The sequence below is a fragment of the Pithys albifrons genome, chromosome 25 (genome assembly GCF_047495875.1).
Source record: "Pithys albifrons albifrons isolate INPA30051 chromosome 25, PitAlb_v1, whole genome shotgun sequence".
NCBI lineage: Eukaryota > Metazoa > Chordata > Aves > Passeriformes > Thamnophilidae > Pithys > Pithys albifrons.
In genome coordinates this window covers 1786915-1806438 of record NC_092482.1, presented here as the reverse complement: position 1 = coordinate 1806438, position 19524 = coordinate 1786915, and the positions used below count along the sequence as shown (strand labels likewise).

The following is a 19524-nucleotide window of genomic DNA, read 5'->3' as shown; positions in this document are numbered from 1 at the left end:
CAGCTGCCTGTCCCCAGGCTGGGGCGAGGGCACGGGGCTGCCCCCGGGGTGGCTCCCACAGGAGACCCCTGGCACAGGCACCAGGTGGCATCAGAGTGGCCCCAGGGAGAAGCTGATGGCAGGGATTTGGCTCCCACATTTTCTCATCCCGGTTTCTCCCTGGGCTGCTGGTGGGGAGGCACCGTGAGGGTGCTGGGGGTGTGCACATGGGTCCTTGGGGACATGGCTGTCACCACACCAGCCAATCCAACCCCCCAAGTCGGGCTTGGGGTGGGCACTGGGGCAGGTTTGAGGCAGAATTGTAGCACTTTGGGCAGCATGGACACTGTGGGTGTTCTGGGCACCAAAGCATTGCCAGTGTGTAGGGGGACTGTGTGGCATTGCACCCCTGGACTGTCCCCTCGCTGGCATCTGGTGCCACCGCGGGTGCGTGGCATCACCCTGGTGGGCTGCAGCGAGGGGGGCAGAGCAGAGGAGGGGGCGAGACGCACGAGGGGGTGTCTGGCCCCGAGGCTGCAATCCCAGCAATGCCCGGCATTTCCCCGGCGTGGCTGCACGTGCCTCTCCTCGGCCTCCAGCACGGCAGGAATGCGGCGCGGGACCCTCTCGTGCGGGGACAGGGACAGGGACAGGCGAGCCGGGGGGATCCGGGGCAGGGGCACACTGCCCACCCACAGCCCCGGCCCGGCCTGGGGGTCTGCGGGTGCTGGACTCGCCAAGGTGCTGCTGTTTTCCCTTGTTCCTCCCAGATTTTGGGTGCTGTGGTGGAGAGCAGGGGGCACAGAGGGGTGTGGCGTGGTCTGGGGAATGGGATTTGTCCCCATGGAGCAGAGGGAACGCCCAGGAACCGGTGGGGAGGGTGGTTTGTTGTCCCTTGTTGTCCCCAGCATTGATTGAGGAGCCCAGATGGAACTGGGGGTGGTGGTGGCCCTGTGCCTGGAGGACACCAGGGACCTGCCAGGCCTGCAGCCCTGGGAGTCCCCAAAATGGGAGATGGGGCTGGGGGTGACTCTTGGTTCAGCTCCTGGTGGGAAGTGTCCTTGGAGCCGCTGCTCTTTGCCACAGGCTCTGAGCAGAGGGGTCGGGGCTGTGTCTGTCTCCAAAGGGCTATTTTTGGCCTCCAAGGGGCTCTTTTGGTCTCCAAAGGGCTCTTGTGGTCCCCGGGGTGCTGAGTAGGACCCCAGGGTGCTGTGCCAGCAGAGCCTGTGGCTGGTTATGTGTCCTGCTGCCTGGACTGTGCTGGGTGCAGGGGACAGGGAGGCGGCACGGGCTGTCTGAGAGCCCCCCCTGGCTCCCCCCTTGCAGCACCCGGGGCTGACAGTGGGGACACTTGCTGCACCCCCAGGCTGTCCCTCTGCCTGTCCCCGGCATCGCCCGGTGCCCTGCAGAGAGGAAGGAAGGAAGGGGCCGGGAGGAGGGAGAGGAGGAAGCGGAGAGGGTGGGATGCTGCCCGGGGTGATGGAGGAAGAAGGGGGCGGTTTAAAAAAAAAAGAAGGAAAAAAATGTAAAAAAAAAAAAAAGGGAAAGTCTTGGCAAAGTGACACCGCAGGCAGCGCGGGGGTGGGGCGGGGGGCTGGCTGGGGGCGGTGGGCTGGGCACTGATCCCTGCCAGCAGCTGGAGCCCCAGCCCGCCAGCCCAGCCGGGACGTGTGGCTGGTTCATCCCGATCTCCATTCCTCCCTCCCTCCCTCGCTCCCTCCCTCTCTCTCTCCATCCATCCATCCATCCATCCATCCCACCCTCCATCCATCCGGGAGGCAGGGGGTGGCTGGGTGGGGGCTGCGTTGCTGCGGGGGTTGTGAGCGAAGGAGCGAGAGGCTGATGCGACTGTGAGCGGCACGGCCGGGCTGGGAGCTCCGCACAGCGCCCACCTGGGGGGCTGCGGGGAGCCCATGGGGGTGCCCAACCCCGGCTGAGAGCCCCCCAGCGCGGCGGGATGGTGGAAGAGAGCGCGGGCGGAGCGGAGCGGGGGCCCTGCCGCCCCCCGGCTGTCCCCAGCCCCAAGAGGCTGTGGAGCGTGGAGCGCTGCTGCGGGAAGGGCTGGCGCCTGGAGCGCCCCGTCGGGGTGGATTGCAGCTCCCCCGAGCCCCGCTGCATCTGGCTGAGCAGCCTCCGCCGACACGCGGCCGCCCCCGACCCCCGGCCGCCCCCGGCCCCCCGCACCGCCAAGGGCCGCCGGGTGAGAACCGCGAGCCGGGGGGCGCGCCCGGTTTGGGTGGGGGGATGATTTGCAGGGGTATGGGGGGTTCCCACGGCGCGGGGTGGGGTGTGCCCGGGGGCTCTCACAGCTGCAGGGCTGTGGTGTGTCCCCTTTGTGTCCCCTTCGTCCCCTCCTGTGCTGGAGGGGGGTTAGGGTCAGGGATGGGGGTCCAGGCTCCTGCTTGGGAAGGTGTTTGGCTCCCACTGCCCTGCTCGCCATGTCTGGGAGGGGGGATGGATCCTGCCCCTCAGGGTGCTGGAAAAACACTCCTTGGCTCTGCAGGAGGGGGACACTGGTGGGAACTGCCTGTGCCATCATGTCACCATGGGGGTGGTGAGGTGACATGGGGTACAGGGAGCTGGTGACAGCGGTGCTGGTGGGTAAAGGACCTCACAGGAATTAGGATGACTTGGGTGGGGTGGTCTGGATGTCACAGCCACTGGCACAAGCCATGCCAAGGATCAAGGGGCTCCCCCCATCCCCTCAACCCTGATGGGATGAGGGCTTAGAAGAACTGGGATAAGGAAGTTGAGGATGCAGCTGGTGGAGCCCAGCAGAAACCACCAGGATGAGGTTTAATAAAGCCAAAAATCTGGGAGTGGGGACAGGGCTCTGAGGACAAATGGCTGAGGTGGTAAATTGGGTGTCAACCCCACTGTGGGGGGAACTGGAGCATCTGCGGGGCCCTGAGCCAGCATGGAGGGTGTCCAAGCCCACAAATGGGGGCTTTGTAGCCCAAAAAGCTTCAAATCAGGATGGGCAAAGAGGGAAACTGAGGCACAGCTGGTGGGATGGTCCCTCACAGGGGTCGCCACATCTCGGGACGTGTCCCTGTGTCCACGGCTGTGACACGGGGACACGTCCCCCTGCCCGCGGGTCGGTGCTGCCGTCGGTGTCTCCAACCATCCTGCCCTCTCTCCAAGGCCTGTCTGTGCCGGTTAAAATCAGCAGGGCACATTCAGCTGTCAGCTTAAAAATAATCCGGCGAGCCGGCGGCCGACACAATGGAGGGCGCAGATGGGCACAGGCGCCGCCGGGATGCTCCCGGCCCCGGGGCGAGGGCATGGGGGTCCCACAGGAGCGGGGGGCGCCTGTTGCCATCTGGGGTTGGGTCATCCGTTGGGATTGAGCGGTGCAAGGCGGGGATTGTGGCTTGTGGGGGGCTTTGCTGCCTGTGGGTTGTTGGGAGTGGGGGTTTCTGTGGTGCTGTTTGGAGCATTCCTTGTGGTTTGGGTGTTTGTGGAGTGTGGGAGCACCCAGGGTGGTTGTCCCCTCCCTCCCAGATTGTGCAGCAGTGGTGGAGTGGGTTGGTGGGTGTGATGCCTCATAGCAGGGCCATGTCCTCACCCCAGGGACCCCCATCCCTCGGGAGAAAGGACCCCCATCCCTCGGGAGAAGGGATCCCCATCCCTCGGGAGAAGGGACCCCCATCCCCACGCCAGGCCCCGTGTGGGACGTGCTGGATGGGGGCACAGCCGGGCCCCGCCGAGCTGCCCTCAGACCTCCCCACCGGCAGCGAAAAGGCCCACTCAGCACAGGCACAGACAAAGGCTTTTTGTGCCTTGTCCCTTTGTGTCCCTTGTCCCTCTCCCCTCCCCGCTCCCCATCCATCGCTTCCACCCAGACAGCCCCTGAATTTTAACACCCTCGTCCCAGGATGGGCTGACTCCAACTGCTGCTGCGGGGAAGGAGTCGGCACTCGGGCAGGATTCCTGTGGATCCACAGCCCTGGCTGTCCCTCCAGCTCCCAGATTTCCAGTTCCTGCTGTTTTAGCAGACCTGAGGGTTCCCAGGGCATCAGGCAGTGCCCTTTGCTCCCTTTGGCCATGCAGCTGCTCCCACCTCCGCTGGGCTGGTGGATGTGCAGCCAGATGTGCAGCCAGATGTGCAGCCCAGGGAGCAGCACCATCCCTCAGTGGGGCTGTGCTAAACCTTCCCAGACTCAGCCAAGGTGTTGGGACTCTGGATGTCTCTCCCAGCTCCCTGCCTCGGTGCCAGGCAAGGTGCCCATAGCAGATCCAGCTTCACCACAACCCCATTCCTTCTTCCACCATTGGCACTGGGAGCTGTGGGATGGACCCGCATCCCTTTTGGCCCCATCTGCTGCTCTGGGCAGTGTCCCTTGCCAGATCCCAACACTGTGCCAGGTCCCTGCTCCATCTCAGGAAGCATCACTCATCCCACCACCTCCCGCATGGCTCTTTCCGGCTTGCCCAAGGTTATTACCACGATGTCATCAGAGGGGACCTTTTGTCCCCAAGTCCCCCATCCACCCCCATCTCTCCTCCTGGGTCCCATCCAGACCCCCAGGCACAGCTCATTATTTATTTTTATTTCCTTTCCATTCATCTTCTTCCCAAAGGTCCCACGTGAGGAATCTGGGGTGGATTGTGGAGGCTGGAATTTGCTTCTGGAAGGCTGGGAATAGAGAGGAGGGATGTCTTAGGAGTGGAGCAGCTTTTTGGGTAGAACTCAGGGGGTGTGTACATGGAGTGCTGAGCTGGTACCTCCCTCCTCAGAAGTGACACCTTGTCCTTGTCCCCCCACAGCCGACGCCGGGCCGGAGAGATGGAGCATCCCCAAATGCCAACGTGCCCCCAGAGGGGGGGTCCTTCCCCTGGGTGGGCCCAAAGACGCTGGTGCTGCGGAAGAGCCCCCAGGGGGGGTTTGGCTTCACCCTCCGCCACTTCATCGTGTACCCCCCGGAGTCGGCCGTGCACTTGGCCAAGGTAGGGCTGGGCAAGCTTGGGGGGCCCTGGGGACCCCCAGGGATGCTGGAATGGGACTCCAAGGTGCTGTGGTTGGATACAGGATGCTGGTATTTGGGTTGGGAGTTGGGGGGATGAGGAGTGGACCATCCAACAGCTGCTCTGCTGGGGTACCTGGAGGTGCCCCCAGCCTTTGGTGTTCTGGAATGGAGGAGCCCATGGAACTGCTGGGAGATGTGGGAGTTGGCAGCATCTCTGGAGGCATCCCAGAGCCTTTTGGGATGGGACATGGCTGTTTGTGGGAACAGAGAGAATCCCTCAGATCCGAATGATGGCTCTGGCATCCCTGGGAATGGCAGGAAAAGGCACTTCAGAGCCCTCAAGGCCAGTGGGGACTGGTGGATTTTTGGCTCCCAGTCTCCTAGATTTTGGTGGGAACCTTCCAACTCGATCTTTCCCGGCATCTGTGTCCAGCTGCAGCTGGACCCTCTCTGGGCACTGCCTTTTGTGGGGACACAGCCCTGGGATGACCCTCCTGCACCCTCTGAACCACCAAGAACCTCAGTCTGGGCTCCAGGATGGAGGGATCCCATGGAAAACCACCCAGCAGCTTCCAGTCTGGATGAAGCTCTGCAGGCAAAGGGACAAGCCAGCTCCAATCTCCTGGAATTTGGAATCCTCTTCTCACCCCGTTTTCTGCAGCAGCAGCAGCTTTGTGTGGATGAAGGGAGAAGAGTCTGGGAGCTGCGTGGTCTGTCACAACCCTTTCCTGCTCCAGGCTGGGCAGACCTGGATGCTCCATCACCCTGGAGCTTCACAGCTTCCCCCCGGCTCCAGCTGCCCCACGGGCTGGCGTTGGCAGACAGGGAACTGCAGTGGGAAGTGAGTCACAGGGTGGGGAGAACCGACTCGCCGGAATCCCTGCTCAGCATCCTCCGTCACGGCGCTTTTCCCAGGCTCCTCGTATTCTGCTTCCCCAAATCCTTCCTGTCTTCCCGCACCGGGAACACGGACCTGCCCCGTCTCCGGCAGCGTGACTCTGGTTTTGTCATGGGAATGGCCTGGAGCTCCTCCAAACCGACCCACTCTCTCCTACCTATCCCTCATCCTCCAAAGGATCCTCCAAGAGCGAGGGATTGATCCTGCCCCGCTGGGCACCTGGGCTGAGCCCTGATGGGATGGGAGGACACGGGGCCGCGTGGGAAGGAGCCAGATCAGCGCCGGGAGCTGGAGATGCTCTTGGAAAGAGGCTGGGAATTGGTGCCGGAGCCGGCGGGGCAGGGTGCGGCGGGGCTGGCTCAGCACCCGCGGGCACCGGCAGCCCGCCAGGTCCGGGGGCTGAGTTTCGGTGGGTTGACTCAGCAGGGAGGGTGGCAGGGATGGGGCCGCTGTGTTTGGCACCGCCGCGCCCTGGGAGCGCGGCTGCCGGGATGGCCCCGGGGCCGGGAAGGGCTCTGGGATGCCACAGGGCAAGGAAGGGCAGGGAGGGGGTGAGTCCGTGCCTCCAGGGGCTCTCGGTGGCCCCATGCTCCTGCTCTGGCACCGTGGCAGCCACTCTTGTGGGCCAAGGCTGTGGAATGTGGCTCTTCCTTCCCACCCTGGAGTGGTGCCTCCAGCCCTCTCCTCCTCCTTGCTGGGAATGTCCCCCCGTGACACTGGGATGGACACTGGTCCCTTCCCAGCACCTTGGAGGGACATCAAGGCTGTGTCCCTGCTGGCCTGCACTGGCTGAGGGCTGGGGCCAGGCTTGTGTGTCCCCCAGAGATGGAAGGATCTGGCACTGGTGGAGTGAGAATTCCCCTTTCAGGTGTCCAGATCCCTCCCTGGGACACACGTGTGGGGCTGAGCAGCCCAGGGTGCCCCGTGTCTGGTCTGGGGGCTCAGCAGTGTGGATGCCAGGACCCTGTGTCCTGAAACCCCCCCCGGGACCCCATCTGCTGGGAAGAGATCTGCTGGCAGGGATCTGCTGACACAATTCCCACGCCAGGGGACAGATCCATGTGGCTCCCAGAGCTGTCCCCTGCCCATGGTTGGGTGCAGGACCCCTTTGCCACCCCCCTGCAGTGCCCTCTGCAGCCCTGGCAGCCCACCCCGAGCAGTGGGAGGCTGCAGAGATGGAACCCCACTGTGGGGCCCAGGCTCTCCCTGCCCAGGCTTGGTGGCCCACGGGGCTGGATGAGCCCCTTTCCCTCTCCCCTGTCCCAAAACCGACCCCTTTGCTGTCAGCTGAGTGTGGGGGGCTCTGTCAGATCCCCTCCCTCCCACTGCCAGGGCTGCTGGATCTGGTGTCAGGAGGTAATTTTAGCTGGGAGAGGCAGAGGCCAGAGGGACACGTGGGTCCCACGAGGGGCTTCCTGGGGTGGCACCCCCCAGAACCCCCCAGGTCCCCCTGTCACGACTGCCCTGGCCCCACCACTAAATCAGTGCTTTTCTCTTTTCTTGGCAGGAGGAGGAGAATGGGAACCGAGCAGGTGAGTTCTGGCACTGCCATGGGGACCCCTGGGGACACCCCCACAGGCACAGCTGGTGGGCACAGGGATGTGGGGAGCACGTGGCTGTTGGGGGTCAAAGCGGGTGTTGCTGTTGCTGTTGCTGTCACCACAGCCCTAAATTTCAGCTGGCAGTCAAGTGACATAGTGCTTTGGTGGCAGTTTGGTGGCACTTTGTGCCCTAGATGGGCTCAGTGTCCCCAAAACCCCTTGGGAGGTTTGTTGGACATCACGCCCAGAACAGGGTCTGCCCATGGCCAGGGGGGCTGTGGCGTGGCCAGCGCTGACCCCCACCCAGCATGGGGTGTTTGGGGACAGGGACACAGCCCTGCTGTGCTCCTGGAGGCCCCTGGTGATGTGAGTGAATGTGAAGGTGTCAGAACGGATCGGTGCTGGCGCGGTGACGCGGCGCCGGGGCCGCGCTCCCGGGGAGCCAGTGCGGGCAGCGGTGCCAGACCCAGCACCCAGCAGGGCTGGGGGGCTCTGACCCTCACTCTGGGTGGTCCCAGAGTGGTTCGGAATCCCTTGTGGGCACCGTGCCCACCCAGCACCCGACGGCTTTTGGTTTTGCCAAGGGGACTGGGAGCAGCCCTGGCTGGGGGCGATGGGGACCAGGGGCTGCCCCAAGCTCTGGGTGTCACCCTGGGCAGGATCTGTGCCCGCAGGTGCTGGCAGGGCTGGGGGATGTGACCACGAGGAGCCAAACGTGCTCCTTGCTGTGGGGTAGTCCTGGCTGTGGCAGCAGCTCCCTGAGCCTGTGTCCCCCCCGGGCAGGTCCCCCCCGGAGCCGCCTGGAGCCCATGGACACCATCTTTGTGAAGAACGTGCGGGAGGACGGGCCGGCTCACCAGGCCGGGCTGCGCACGGGTGAGTGGGCACGCGGAGCTGGGGGTGGCTCCAGGCTGCTCCCAGGATCCATGGAATGCTCTGCCTCCTCTGCCAGGGACTTCCTTGCATATTTTGCTCTTTTTCTTGCATTTCTTTTATTTTTTCTCTCCCCCTTCTGGTGAGAGGCCACACCTTGAGTGTTGTGTTCAGTTCTGGGCCCCTCAGTTGAGGAAAGAGATTGAGGGGCTGGAGCGGGGCCAGAGAAGAGCAACGAGGCTGGAGAAGGGACTGGATGTGGCTCTGAGTCTCCTCTGAAACACCTCCAGGGACAGAGAATCCAACATGTCTTGATCCAACCCCACTGGGATCACCAGCCCAGGGCACTCAGTGCCCTGGGCTGGTGATCCCAGTGGGGTTGGATCAAGGGTTGGACTTGATGATCTCAGAGGTCTCTTCCAACCCAACTGAGAAGAGCAACGAGGCTGGAGAAGGGACTGGAGCACAAGTGCTGTGGGGAGAGGCTGAGGGAGCTGGGAGTGTTTAGCCTGGAGAAGAGGAGGCTCAGGGGAGACCTTATCACTCTCTACAACTCCTCTGAAGGGATGTTGTAGCCAGGTGGGGACTGATCTCTTCTCTCAGGCAGTAGGACAAGTGGGCACGGGCTCAAGCTCTGCCAGGGGAGGTTTAGGTTGGAGATCAGAAAGAAATTCTTTGCAAAGAGAGTGCTCAGGGATTGGAATGGGCTGCCCAGAGAGGGGGTGGATTCTCCATCCCTGGAGGTTTTTAAGATGAGACTGGATGTGGCACTGAGTGCCATTATCTACTAATCAAAGTGAGGTTGGACCAAGGGTTGGACTTGATGATCTCAGAGGTCTCTTCCAACCCAGCTGATTCTATGATTCTCTTTGCCACCTGGTTCTGTGAGCTCTTGGCTCTCTTGGCCTGGGTTGCTCAGAGCAGCTTTGTGGTCCCCATGGGTTAGGCTGGTTTTAGGGTCCCCATGGCTCCTCTTGCCACATGGGACCTGGCAAAATCCCTGTTCAAACCCTGCTGTTGGTGGCTGTGGGGACATCCAGGTGCCACCATTCCATTGTGGTGACACTGTCCTCTCCTGGGGCTCTGCAGGTGACCGGCTGGTCAAGGTGAATGGGGAGAGCATCATTGGGAAAACCTACTCACAGGTCATCGCCCTCATCCAGAACAGGTGAGTCCCCTTCCTGGGGATGGGAGGTGACGGGATGGGGACATGTCACAGCAGGCACTGTCCCCCGGGTGTCACTGGGATGACAGAGCCCTGAGGCAGTGATGCTGCAAGGGAAGCAGGGACAGGCAGTGCTGTCACTGTCACGTGGGGATGGGGATGTTCATCCTATGGGAAATCCAGCCAGGTGTGACTGGGGGAAGGTGGGGACTGACCACATCCTTCCTGACCCTTCTGTCCCCTCTCCCCAGTGACGATGTGCTGGAACTTTCCATCATGCCCAAGGATGAGGACATCCTCCAGCTGGTGAGTTTGCCAGGCAGGTGCCAGGGATACTTGGGGACACGTGGGGAGAGGTCACCAGCATTCCTGGAGGTTCAATGGGTGCAGATATGGAGGTACTGGGGGTCCAGAGCAGAAACACAGGGGATGTGGCCCCTATTTTTTGGAGGGCATTCTCAGGCGTAGCTGGAGTTGCTCTCAGTCTCAGGGTCTGACTTATCCTCGGAGCACCCCATGTGACTCTGTTGGCAGTTATGTGGGATCTGTGGGTGACAGTGGCCCTGCAGGGTGGCCTGAGCTGAGGGATGTGTGTGGGCCTTCCCCTGGTGCTCCTCTGGTCCTATCTTGGATATCAGATGACACCACTGCTTGTCCTCAACCTGGGAGATCCATTCCCATGGGGGTTGGGGGGTCTTACAGCCCATGTGCTACTGCTCCAGATTCTGGGAATCCCCACCATGAAGTCAGAGGCATCTGTGAAAAGTGAGATGGGAGAGCCTGGCTGGCCATGCCAGGGTATTTTAGGAAGGAGGGGAGGGGAGAGTGGAAGGGCTGGGGTTGCTGCCAGCTTTGCTCAGTGCTGGGGGGCCCATGGGAAAGCAGGACCAGGGGGGCAGAAAAGCCAGGCCAGCTCACCCAGACAGGAGGTTTACATGTGGGTTGGGAGGAGCAGAGATCATGGGGATGGGGGACTGTGACCCTGTGCCCCCACCCTGACCCCCTGTCCCTCCACAGGCATATTCCCAGGATGCCTACCTGAAGGGCAACGAGCCGTACTCTGGCGGGGCACAGAGCATCCCTGAGCCCCCTCCCATCTGCTACCCACGGAAAACATACCCCTTCCAGGCACGGGGTGCTGAGCCCACCCCGGGGCAGCCGCAGGATCCCCGTGCCCACCGCCCGGCTCCCGCCGGCCCCGCATCCCCGCTTGGCACCCGCAGCGACACCAGTGGCAGCCCCGCACACCGGCCTGAGGATCCCCAGCCTGGGGGTCCCCCACCGCGCCCCACCGCACCCCACGGGCACCCCGGCTCCTTCCCCCGCCCCGGCTGCCCCAGCAACGCCGCATCCTCCGTGCCCGACCGCTACGGGATGCCCCCTGCCACCCCACCCTGCTACGCGGTGCCCAAGCACCTCCCGGAGCACCGGACTCACTGCGGCTTCAAGGAGGTCATCGGGGGGCCTTCGGGGGCTGGGCGGCCCCCCCGGGACATGGCCCAGCGGGTGCCCGGGCGCCAGGAGTGCCAGCAGGCTCTGTCGCGCTGGTTCTGCAGCCAGGAGCCGCGGCGCAGCGCCTCGGAGGAGCGCCGGCACGCCCTGCCCCGCTACCGCAGCGTGTCCCAGGACCGCCTGGGGGGCTCGGCGGGCGCTGCCAGCCGGGGGTGGCCCCACAGCGCCTCGCACGACACCCTGCTGCAGCCCACCCGCGAGGGCTGGGCCCCCCGCGCCCGCTCCGACCACGCGCTGGGCAGGTACGGGCGCTCCATGGAGGCGCTGGAGCCTGGAGCGCTGCTCCCACCACACCTCGACCGCTCCGCCTGGACACCCGAGCGGCTCTGCCGGGCCACCGTGGCGGTCACGGGGCCACCCATCATCCCGCACGGCTCCTTCGCACCTTCCTCCTCCTCCTCGCGGGAGGTGGCGCCGGTGCAGAAACACCCGTCGCAGCCCAACCTGCAGAGCGTGGATGACTCGGGGTACATCGGCTACCGCAGCTACAGCCCGTCCTTCCAGCGCCGCACGGGGCTGCTGCACGCCCTGTCCTTCCGCGACCCGGCCTTCGGGGGGCTGCCCACCTTCAGCATTGCGCAGCGGGCGGTGGCCCCGCTCATGGACAGCATGGCCACCCCTGGCACACCGGCCGCCGGCCCCCCGGCGGTGCCCACCGTGCCCCGGGAGCAGCGGCCCGAGGGCAGCCGTGTGCCCGAGCAGCAGGAGGAGCGCAGGGAAGAGGTGGTTCTGCGGCAGAAGCCGCCCACGGGGCGCAAGATGCCACCACCGCTGCGGCAGATGAACTTTGTGTTCCCCGAGGGGGTGAAGGAGACGGACATTTGTGACCCCCAGTCCGCCAGGGGCAAAGGGGACAGGCTGGTGGCCGAGCGGCTGGGCCGGCGCGTGGCGCCCTTGGCAGCCCCCGAGGACTCCCTGGCGTCCATCCCCTTCATTGGTGAGTCTGGGGAGCTTGTTGGTCACCTCTGGGAGGGGGTTTAGGAAGTCCCGTGCCAGGGAGGGCCTGTTTGGGGGCAGGGTGTGGGGCAGAATTCCAGAGCACCCGTCCATTGAGATGGGGTTGTGCCAGCAGCACTCACTGCTCAGCACTCCACAGTGTCCTCAGGGTTTGCTGTCCCCAAGCAGGGCTGGGCTTGGAGTTGGGGTGCCGGGGTTTGGGCTGGACTGCCCTCGGCTGAGGGGTCCCAGCAGGGACTTCTCCTGCCCCAACACCCCCTACAACACTGCCCACCCCCCTCGCAGACGAACCCACCAGCCCCAGCATCGACCTGAAGGCCAAGCACGTCCCGGCCTCCTCGGTGGTCTCCAGTGCCATGAACTCTGCGCCCGCCGTCGCCACCAGCCCCTCCTCACCCACCTTTGCCTTTGCCCTGTCCCGGCACTATTCCCAGGATTGCAGTAAGTGCTGAGGGAAAAAAACCATCCTGGGGGCAATAGGGGGAGCAGCCCCTCACCCTGGAGCTGTGTCCTGTGCCCCTGGGCTGACCAGTGTGGGCTTTGCCCACCTCCCCATCACAGGCAGCATCAAGGCCGGCCGCCGCTCGTCCTACCTCCTGGCCATCACCACCGAGCGCTCCAAGTCCTGCGATGATGGTCTGAACGCGTTTCGGGATGAGGGCAAGATCCTAAGGTAGGGCTGGACCTCCCCTCCCAGTCCCACCACCCCTCAGCTCCCATGCCCTCCCGACTGCCCCACTGACGGGGGCTGCTCTCCCCCCAGGAGGATGCCCAGCCGGGTCCCCAGCCTCCGCATGCTGAGGAGCTTCTTCACCGATGGGGTAAGTTGTGTTGGGGGTTCTGGGGCTGCCCCTAAAGGAAGATTTCCAGGATTGCCTGGGCGGTTGCTGGTGGAGCAGAGGGTGCCAATGGCATCCCCCCAACATGCCCCTCTGTTCCCCTTCACAGTCCCTGGACAGCCTTGGCACGTCTGAAGACGCCCGTTCCAAAAGACACTCAACCTCCGACCTCTCGGACGTCCCGTTCAGCGCCGTGAGGAAGGAGGGCTGGCTCCACTGCAAGCAGATCCTCACCAAAAAGGGGAAGGTAGGCAGGTGGGGGCCCCCCGGAGCCCGGTGGCCATGCAGGGGGGACGCTCCCCGCCGCCAGCACCCCTGAGCGCCGCGCCCCGTGCCTTGTCCCCGCAGAAGGTCGGTGGAGGGCTCCGGCAGTGGAAGCGCGTCTTCGCCGTGCTGCGCACCCACTCGCTGTACCTGTGCAAGGACAGGCGGGAGGCGGTGACCTGCGCCCCGGCCCCAGGTGAGGAGGAGCCGCCGATCAGCATCCAAGCGTGCCTGGTGGACATCTCCTACAGCGAGACCAAGAGGAAGCACGTCTTCCGCCTGACGACCGCTGACTTCTGTGAATATCTCTTTCAGGCAGAGGATCGGGAAGACATGCTGGCCTGGATCAAAGTCATCAGGGAGAACAGCAAGGCTGAGGGCGAGGTGAGAGCCACATGGGGCTCCCGGCTGCCTCTGGCTCTCCCGGCACTAACCGCCTCGGCTCTCTCCGGCTCTTTGCCTTGTGCTGCTTCCCCAGGCCACGGCCAGGCCCATGCCGTGCTCCCAGGGGTGCGTGGGGGCTCCAAGAAGAGTGTGGCTCCGTGCCCCGGCCAGGGTGGGCTGTGCAGGATGCTCAGGGTGCTCAGCGGAGGTGCTGTGGCTCTCTGTGTGTTCCAGGCAGGGTCGGCGTCGGATCTGCTGGTGGCATTTGGTTGTGCAGTGGGAGAGGAGCTTGTGTGGCTCTGCCCTGGTGTGTTGTTGTTCTGCCATGGTGTGACATGTCTCTGCCATGGTGTGTCGTGGTTCTGCCATGGTGTGTCATGGCTTGCCGTGGTGTGACCTGTCTCTGCCATGGTGTGTTGTATCTCCTTTCACGGAGAGAGATCTGGGCATGGTGCCCGTGCGGTGCTGCTGTGACTGGTGCCAGATCAGGGCTGAGCCCTCACCAGGCAGCTGTGGACTGTTCAACATGTTGTTCGGGTCTGAGGTGGGGAGAGCTGCCCCTGGGGCTGATCCAGTGGAGGATCCACAGGGATGCTGTGCCGGCGCTGGGCTGGCTGTGTGCTGTTCCCCCGTGGTGCTGCCATGGTGTGGTTTGGTGTCAGTGCTCGTGCCGGGTTGTGACAGGCTCTGGCCCAGAGGGTGCGTTGAGCTCGGAGCAGTGTCTGGTTCTCTGTGGCACAGCCCTGCACCGGAGGGTGCCGTGGGCTCGGTGGGGTTGGCAGTGCTGGTGCTGCCGAGTTGGAACATGTGGAGTCATCTGGGCAAACACAGGAGTTGTGGTGCCTCTGAGAAGGACCAGCATCCCGTGGGGATGGATCTGTGTCTGTGGGTGCTGTGTGGAGCACTGGGTATACCTGGCACGGGTTGATGAGAGTGTGTGTGTGCCATGGAGGGACATGCATGTCCCCATGTCTCTGTGTCTGGCTTGGACACATGGCACAGAGTGATGGACACTGCAGTGGAGTGGCAAGCAGTGGCTGTTCCTGGGCAGCAGGGACCTGGTGCTGGTCCTGCCTGGTTATTCTGGGGCAGTAGGAATCTGGTGTTGCCCCTGCCTGGTCCTGTCTGGTTATTCTGGGGCAGCAGGAATCTGGTGTTGCCCCTGCCTGGTCCTGTCTGGTTATTCTGGGGCAGCAGGGACCTGGTGCTGCCCTTGCCTGGTCTTACCTGGTTATTCTGGGGCAGCAGGGACCTGGTGCTGCCCTTGCCTGGTCCTGCCCAGCCTCACGCTGTGCCTGGCAGAGCGTGGACTTGCCCAGGGTCTCTGGTGGACGTGCTGCTCAAGCTCTCCTTCCCCTCTTCTCTCTGCCTCCCCAGGACCCCGGTTTTGCCAGCCAAGCACTTATCAACAAGAAGTTAAACGACTACAGGAAAGTGAGGTACGGACCGGGGCGGTGGGCACCGAGCCCCCGGGGCTTTGGCCAGTGGCTCCCTGGATGGGGCAGTGATGGAAGTGCTGCCTGTGCCCGGCTTGGCTCCGGGTGCTGCAGGGTCCTGCTCAGCCAGTGTGGCACCTGGCAAATTTAAGAAGGGTTGAAGCAGCTCGGTGCTCCCCATGGATGCCAGGAAGCCTGGGAGTGATGCCGGCGTTTCCCGGGAGGTTTTGCGCCGCGCTGGTGCCCCCCGGCCGTGCCCCACCTGAGCCCCCCGCTCTCCCCGCAGCCCTGCGGGCACCAAGCCCGATTCCTCACCCAAGGGCCCTCGTGGGCTGGGGATCCGAGCAGAGTTCCTGAAGCAGACGGGAACCAGCGCGCCCCGGTCCCCCAGGCAGGATGCAGCTGTCACCAAAGGTACGTGCCAGCCTTGTGGCATGGGGGACCCCCACGGCAAACCATGGGGGTGTCACCCTGGCACTGCCATGGTGCTCATCCCTGTGGGGCAGCAGGGATGCTCTTCTCATTTATCCCAGCTCATTCACAAGTGATCCGGCGGGTTTTCCTCCCCAGATGAGAGCAGCTCCCAGAAAGCCCCGTGGGGCATCAACATCATGAAGAAGAACAAGAAATCTGCCCCCCGTGCCTTTGGTGTGAGGCTGGAGGAGTGCCAGCCTGCCCCAGACAACAAGGTAGAGCCACGCCAGCCCAGCCCCCGCTCGGGGACCCCACACCTGCCCAGCACTCTGTGACCCCCTCCCTGTGCCTGCAGAACGTGCCCCTGATCGTGGAAGCTTGCTGCAAGGTGGTGGAGGACCGAGGGCTGGAGTACATGGGCATCTACCGTGTGCCCGGGAACAACGCAGTGGTGTCCAGCCTGCAGGAGCAGCTCAACAAGGGAGCCACAGAGATCAACCTGCAGGATGAGGTGAGGGCAGGGCGGGTCCCCATCCTGGTCCCCAATCCCTATCCTCATCCCTATCATGCCTCTGGAATGCTCTCCTGGCTGTTGTCCTGGTCTATGGCTCTGTCACTATTCCTGTCTTCATCATCACCCCATCCCCGTCGTCATCCCAGTCCTCATTATCATCCCTGTCCCCGTCATCATTCTTGTTGCCATCATCCCTATTTACAGCATCATCCTTGTCCCCACTACCCCCATCTCTGTCATCATCCTTGTCTCCATCATCATCCCTGTCCCCATCATCATTCTTGTCCCAATCATCCCTATCTCTGTTATCATCCCTGTCTTCCATCATCATCCTCGTCTTCATTTTCCCTGTTTTCATCATCGTCCTTGTCCTGTCATCCCTGTTTCCATGTCCATCCCCATCCCTATCGCTACAACCTTCCTTGGAGTGGCAGGGCCGCCTAGTGGTCGGTGACAGCACTGTAGGTGACATCTTGGGGACACTTTTGCCCTCTAGCCTCTTGACACATCGCTGCAGTGACACAGGGCTGTCCCTTCCACACTCAGGGTGGGAACAGCTGTCCTGCCATCCTCACAGCCATGGTGGTGCTGTCTACTGTCCCTCTCAGTGTGGGTGGCCTGGGACACCCTTGGTTTGGGGACTTCCTCCCTCTGAGCAGCCTCTTCTGTCCCCACAGCGGTGGCAGGACTTGAACGTCATCAGCAGCCTCTTGAAATCCTTCTTCCGGAAGCTTCCCGAGCCCCTCTTCACTGATGGTGAGTCCTGCACCCCAACCCTGCCTCCCCCTGGGCCACCAGGCCCAGAGTGAGTGAGTCAGTGGCCACCCAAGGGGAGGGACAATGCAGAGCCCCCCTCACCGAGGCCCCCTGGCCAGCCCTTGTCCTTCTCCCTCCTTGCCCTTTAGTGCCCCACCCCAGTGGGACCAGCACTACCCTTTTCCCCACAATCTGCAGCTGGTTCATCCAGGGGTCCCCACCTCTGGGGGGTGTCCTCTCCCCTCCACCCAGCTCTGACCACCCCCATGTCCCACTTTCAGATAAATACAACGACTTTATTGAAGCCAACCGGATAGAAGATGCCAGTGAGAGGATGAGGACACTGAGGAAGCTGGTAGGGAGAGGGGGCAGGGGCTGAGGGAGGGGCACAGCCCTGGAGCCCCTCCCTGGGGGCTGGCATGGGTGGGAAAGGTGATGGGAGCTGAGCAGAGGGGTGACCTGGTGCCTCCCTGCAGATCCGGGACCTGCCAGGTCACTACTACGAGACTCTCAAGTTCCTGGTGGGTCACCTGAAAACCATCGCTGACCACTCGGAGAAGAACAAGGTACGGGACCCCCACCCTGGGAATCTCCCAGCCTCCTGCCCCACCTCCAGCCCCCCAGCTGGGGTTGAGCTGCAGCACTAACCTGGCTCTGGTTGCAGATGGAGCCCCGAAACCTGGCCCTGGTGTTTGGCCCCACGTTGGTTCGGACGTCCGAGGACAACATGACCGACATGGTGACGCACATGCCCGACCGCTACAAGATCGTGGAGACCCTCATCCAGCATGTAAGTGGCATCAGTGGGTGGGTGGGCACTGGTGTGGCTGGAGGAGGGGGTTGGCAGCACCCCAGGCTTGGGGAAGGGGCTCCCCAGCCATGCCAAGCTCCCTCTGCTCCTCGCTGGGCCGTAACCCCTCTCCTCTCCCCCACACAGTCAGACTGGTTCTTCAGTGACAAGGAGGACAAGGGTGAGAAGGTGAGTCCTGTCCCCCACTGGGGGTCTTGCTGTGGGGCAGGAGTGACACAGGAGCCTTGGTTGACTGTTGGCAGCCCCCTGAGCACTGTCCCTGCTCCCCTTGCAGACCCCCGTGGATGAGAAGGAGGCTCAGTCCGTGCCCAACATCGAGTACCTGCTCCCCAACATCGGCAGGACTGCGGCGCCTGGCGAAGCCGCAGGTGAGGGGCAGTGTCCGTGACACCAGACCCTCCTGTCCTGGCACTGTGGCACCCCGGGGTGCCCCTCTGGATGCTCTGTCCCCCATGCCCACACCTCTGGGCAGCCAGTCTGGCTCGCCAATCCATGGCAAACCCGTGAGTGCTGGAGTGTGTCATCCCTGCACCTTCCTCACTGAAAAATGGGAACAACCTCCCTGGGGGTGCCAGACGAGTCCCCTCCCTGCCCTCTCCCATCACCCTTCTCTCTGGTGGCTGCTCCTCATCCCTCCATGGCACCCCAGCAGTGCCCACCCCATGGGACCCCTGCCCATGCCCGCGCTGCCAGCCCGGAGACCGGGAGACTGTGATGTTCGACTGATTTCTTACGTTCTTTCCTTGAACTTCTCTGTGCTGTCCTCTTCCTCCTCCTCCTCCTCCTCTTCCTCCTCCAGCGGACCTCCTCGAGAGCTAGAGCGGGTACAGTTTGATCCTGGGTGCATTGCTCCTGCACTAACCCCTCGGGTGACCACGAGAGAGCGGGAGCAGGGTGGGCAGTGGGAGGGGAGGGGGCCCTGTCCTGCCTGGCCACTGTCCCCAGGGTCCCCAGCACTGGGAGGGGCTGCTGAGCCTCTGGGGAGCCCCAAATCCTTTCTCCCTGGGTGTCCCACGTTGTTGGCAGGTGGCATTCCCTGGCAGGGAGGGGTGCTGGGTGTCTTGTGACTCCAGCGCTGGGCTGTGAGGCTCCCAAAGCCCAAGGGAAGGTCAGCACCCCCTTCCTGCCTCCCCCTCTCTCGTTGTCAGCAGCTGTTAACCCCATCCTGGGCATGTGGGGTGGGAGAGGGTGTCTGTGTCTTGTCCTTGTCCTTCACACCAAGGCAGCAGTGCCAGGGCTGCCTGTCACCCCTGTGTCCCCTCTTACCTCCTAACCCCCAGGGGAGCTGGGACAACCCCATGGCCTGTCCCAGCACCCTCCAGCACAGCCCATTCCAGACCCCTCTCCGAGGCTGGATGTGGTGCGGAGCCACCTCCCCATGCTCCATTCGGGTGACATGGCAGTGGCAGTGCCCTGTCCCTGTCCCCTCTGTGCCTCATGGCCCTAGGAGGGTTGGGGTCCTGGCTGTATTTCCCAGCTGTGTGTGACTGTGTGTGTCCCCCTTATTCCCACTCCTCACCTCGGGGTTCTGCAGTGGGTGAGCAATGCCAGGGACCCCCAGAGCCCCCCCAACACCTCCTGCACCCACCAACTCATGAACCTGCTCAGCACTGGCGTCCCTGCCAGGGCCCTGCCAGTGTGACACCCCCAGCATGTGCCCATCCTGTCTTGGGGGAATGGAGCAGCAACCATGACATCCCTGGCATGTCCCCATCCTTGTTTGGGGGAATGGAACAGCATCCCCAGCTCTACCCCCTGACCTCCCCAGCACACACCCACCCCCAGGACCTCACTGACCCTCTGCTCCCTTCTGCTTTCCAGGCTCGACCCGCAGCGGCTCCGCCAAACCGAAGGTGAGGGGGGACTCTGGCCTGGGGCTGGCAGAGGGGGACGCAGTGGTGGGGACACTGAGCCCGTCCCTGTCCTTGTCCCTGTGCCTGTACCTGCCCCTGTCCCTGTCCCCATCCCTGTCCATGTCCCCATCCCTGTCCCTGTCCCTATCTCTGTCCTCGTCCCTGTCCCTGCCCCTATCCCTGTCCCTGTCCCCATCCTTGTCCCTGTCCCTGTCCCTGTCCCTGTCCCCATCCCCATCCCTGTCCCTGTCCCTGTCCCTATCTCTGTCCCCGTCCCTGTCTCCATCCCTGGCCCTGCCCCTGTCCCTGTTCCCGTTCCTGTCCATGTCCCTGCCCCTGTCCCTGTTCCCGTCCCTGT

At 63.4% G+C, this 19524-nt stretch overlaps 1 protein-coding gene across 3 annotated transcripts in view; it reads left to right on the top strand.

The window, feature by feature from the left end:
* The window catches only part of ARHGAP23 (Rho GTPase activating protein 23), a 37682-nt gene that overhangs the window by 15499 nt on the left and 2659 nt on the right, over positions 1 to 19524 (top strand). For 2 of the 3 annotated variants that reach the window (XM_071577512.1, XM_071577511.1), the window contains exons 2-23: positions 4750 to 4929; positions 7355 to 7379; positions 8172 to 8264; positions 9351 to 9429; positions 9678 to 9732; positions 10444 to 11875; positions 12181 to 12336; positions 12457 to 12568; positions 12659 to 12716; positions 12844 to 12981; positions 13083 to 13382; positions 14760 to 14821; positions 15105 to 15232; positions 15389 to 15507; positions 15588 to 15743; positions 16424 to 16502; positions 16784 to 16857; positions 16979 to 17068; positions 17167 to 17292; positions 17440 to 17481; positions 17588 to 17681; positions 19135 to 19166. In XM_071577512.1, the coding sequence (XP_071433613.1) occupies positions 4750 to 4929; positions 7355 to 7379; positions 8172 to 8264; positions 9351 to 9429; positions 9678 to 9732; positions 10444 to 11875; positions 12181 to 12336; positions 12457 to 12568; positions 12659 to 12716; positions 12844 to 12981; positions 13083 to 13382; positions 14760 to 14821; positions 15105 to 15232; positions 15389 to 15507; positions 15588 to 15743; positions 16424 to 16502; positions 16784 to 16857; positions 16979 to 17068; positions 17167 to 17292; positions 17440 to 17481; positions 17588 to 17681; positions 19135 to 19166 (3630 nt within the window). Of the gene's footprint in view, positions 1 to 1611; positions 2180 to 4749; positions 4930 to 7354; positions 7380 to 8171; positions 8265 to 9350; positions 9430 to 9677; positions 9733 to 10443; positions 11876 to 12180; positions 12337 to 12456; positions 12569 to 12658; positions 12717 to 12843; positions 12982 to 13082; positions 13383 to 14759; positions 14822 to 15104; positions 15233 to 15388; positions 15508 to 15587; positions 15744 to 16423; positions 16503 to 16783; positions 16858 to 16978; positions 17069 to 17166; positions 17293 to 17439; positions 17482 to 17587; positions 17682 to 19134; positions 19167 to 19524 lie in introns of those variants that run through there. The other variant, XM_071577510.1, reaches the window with a different exon arrangement.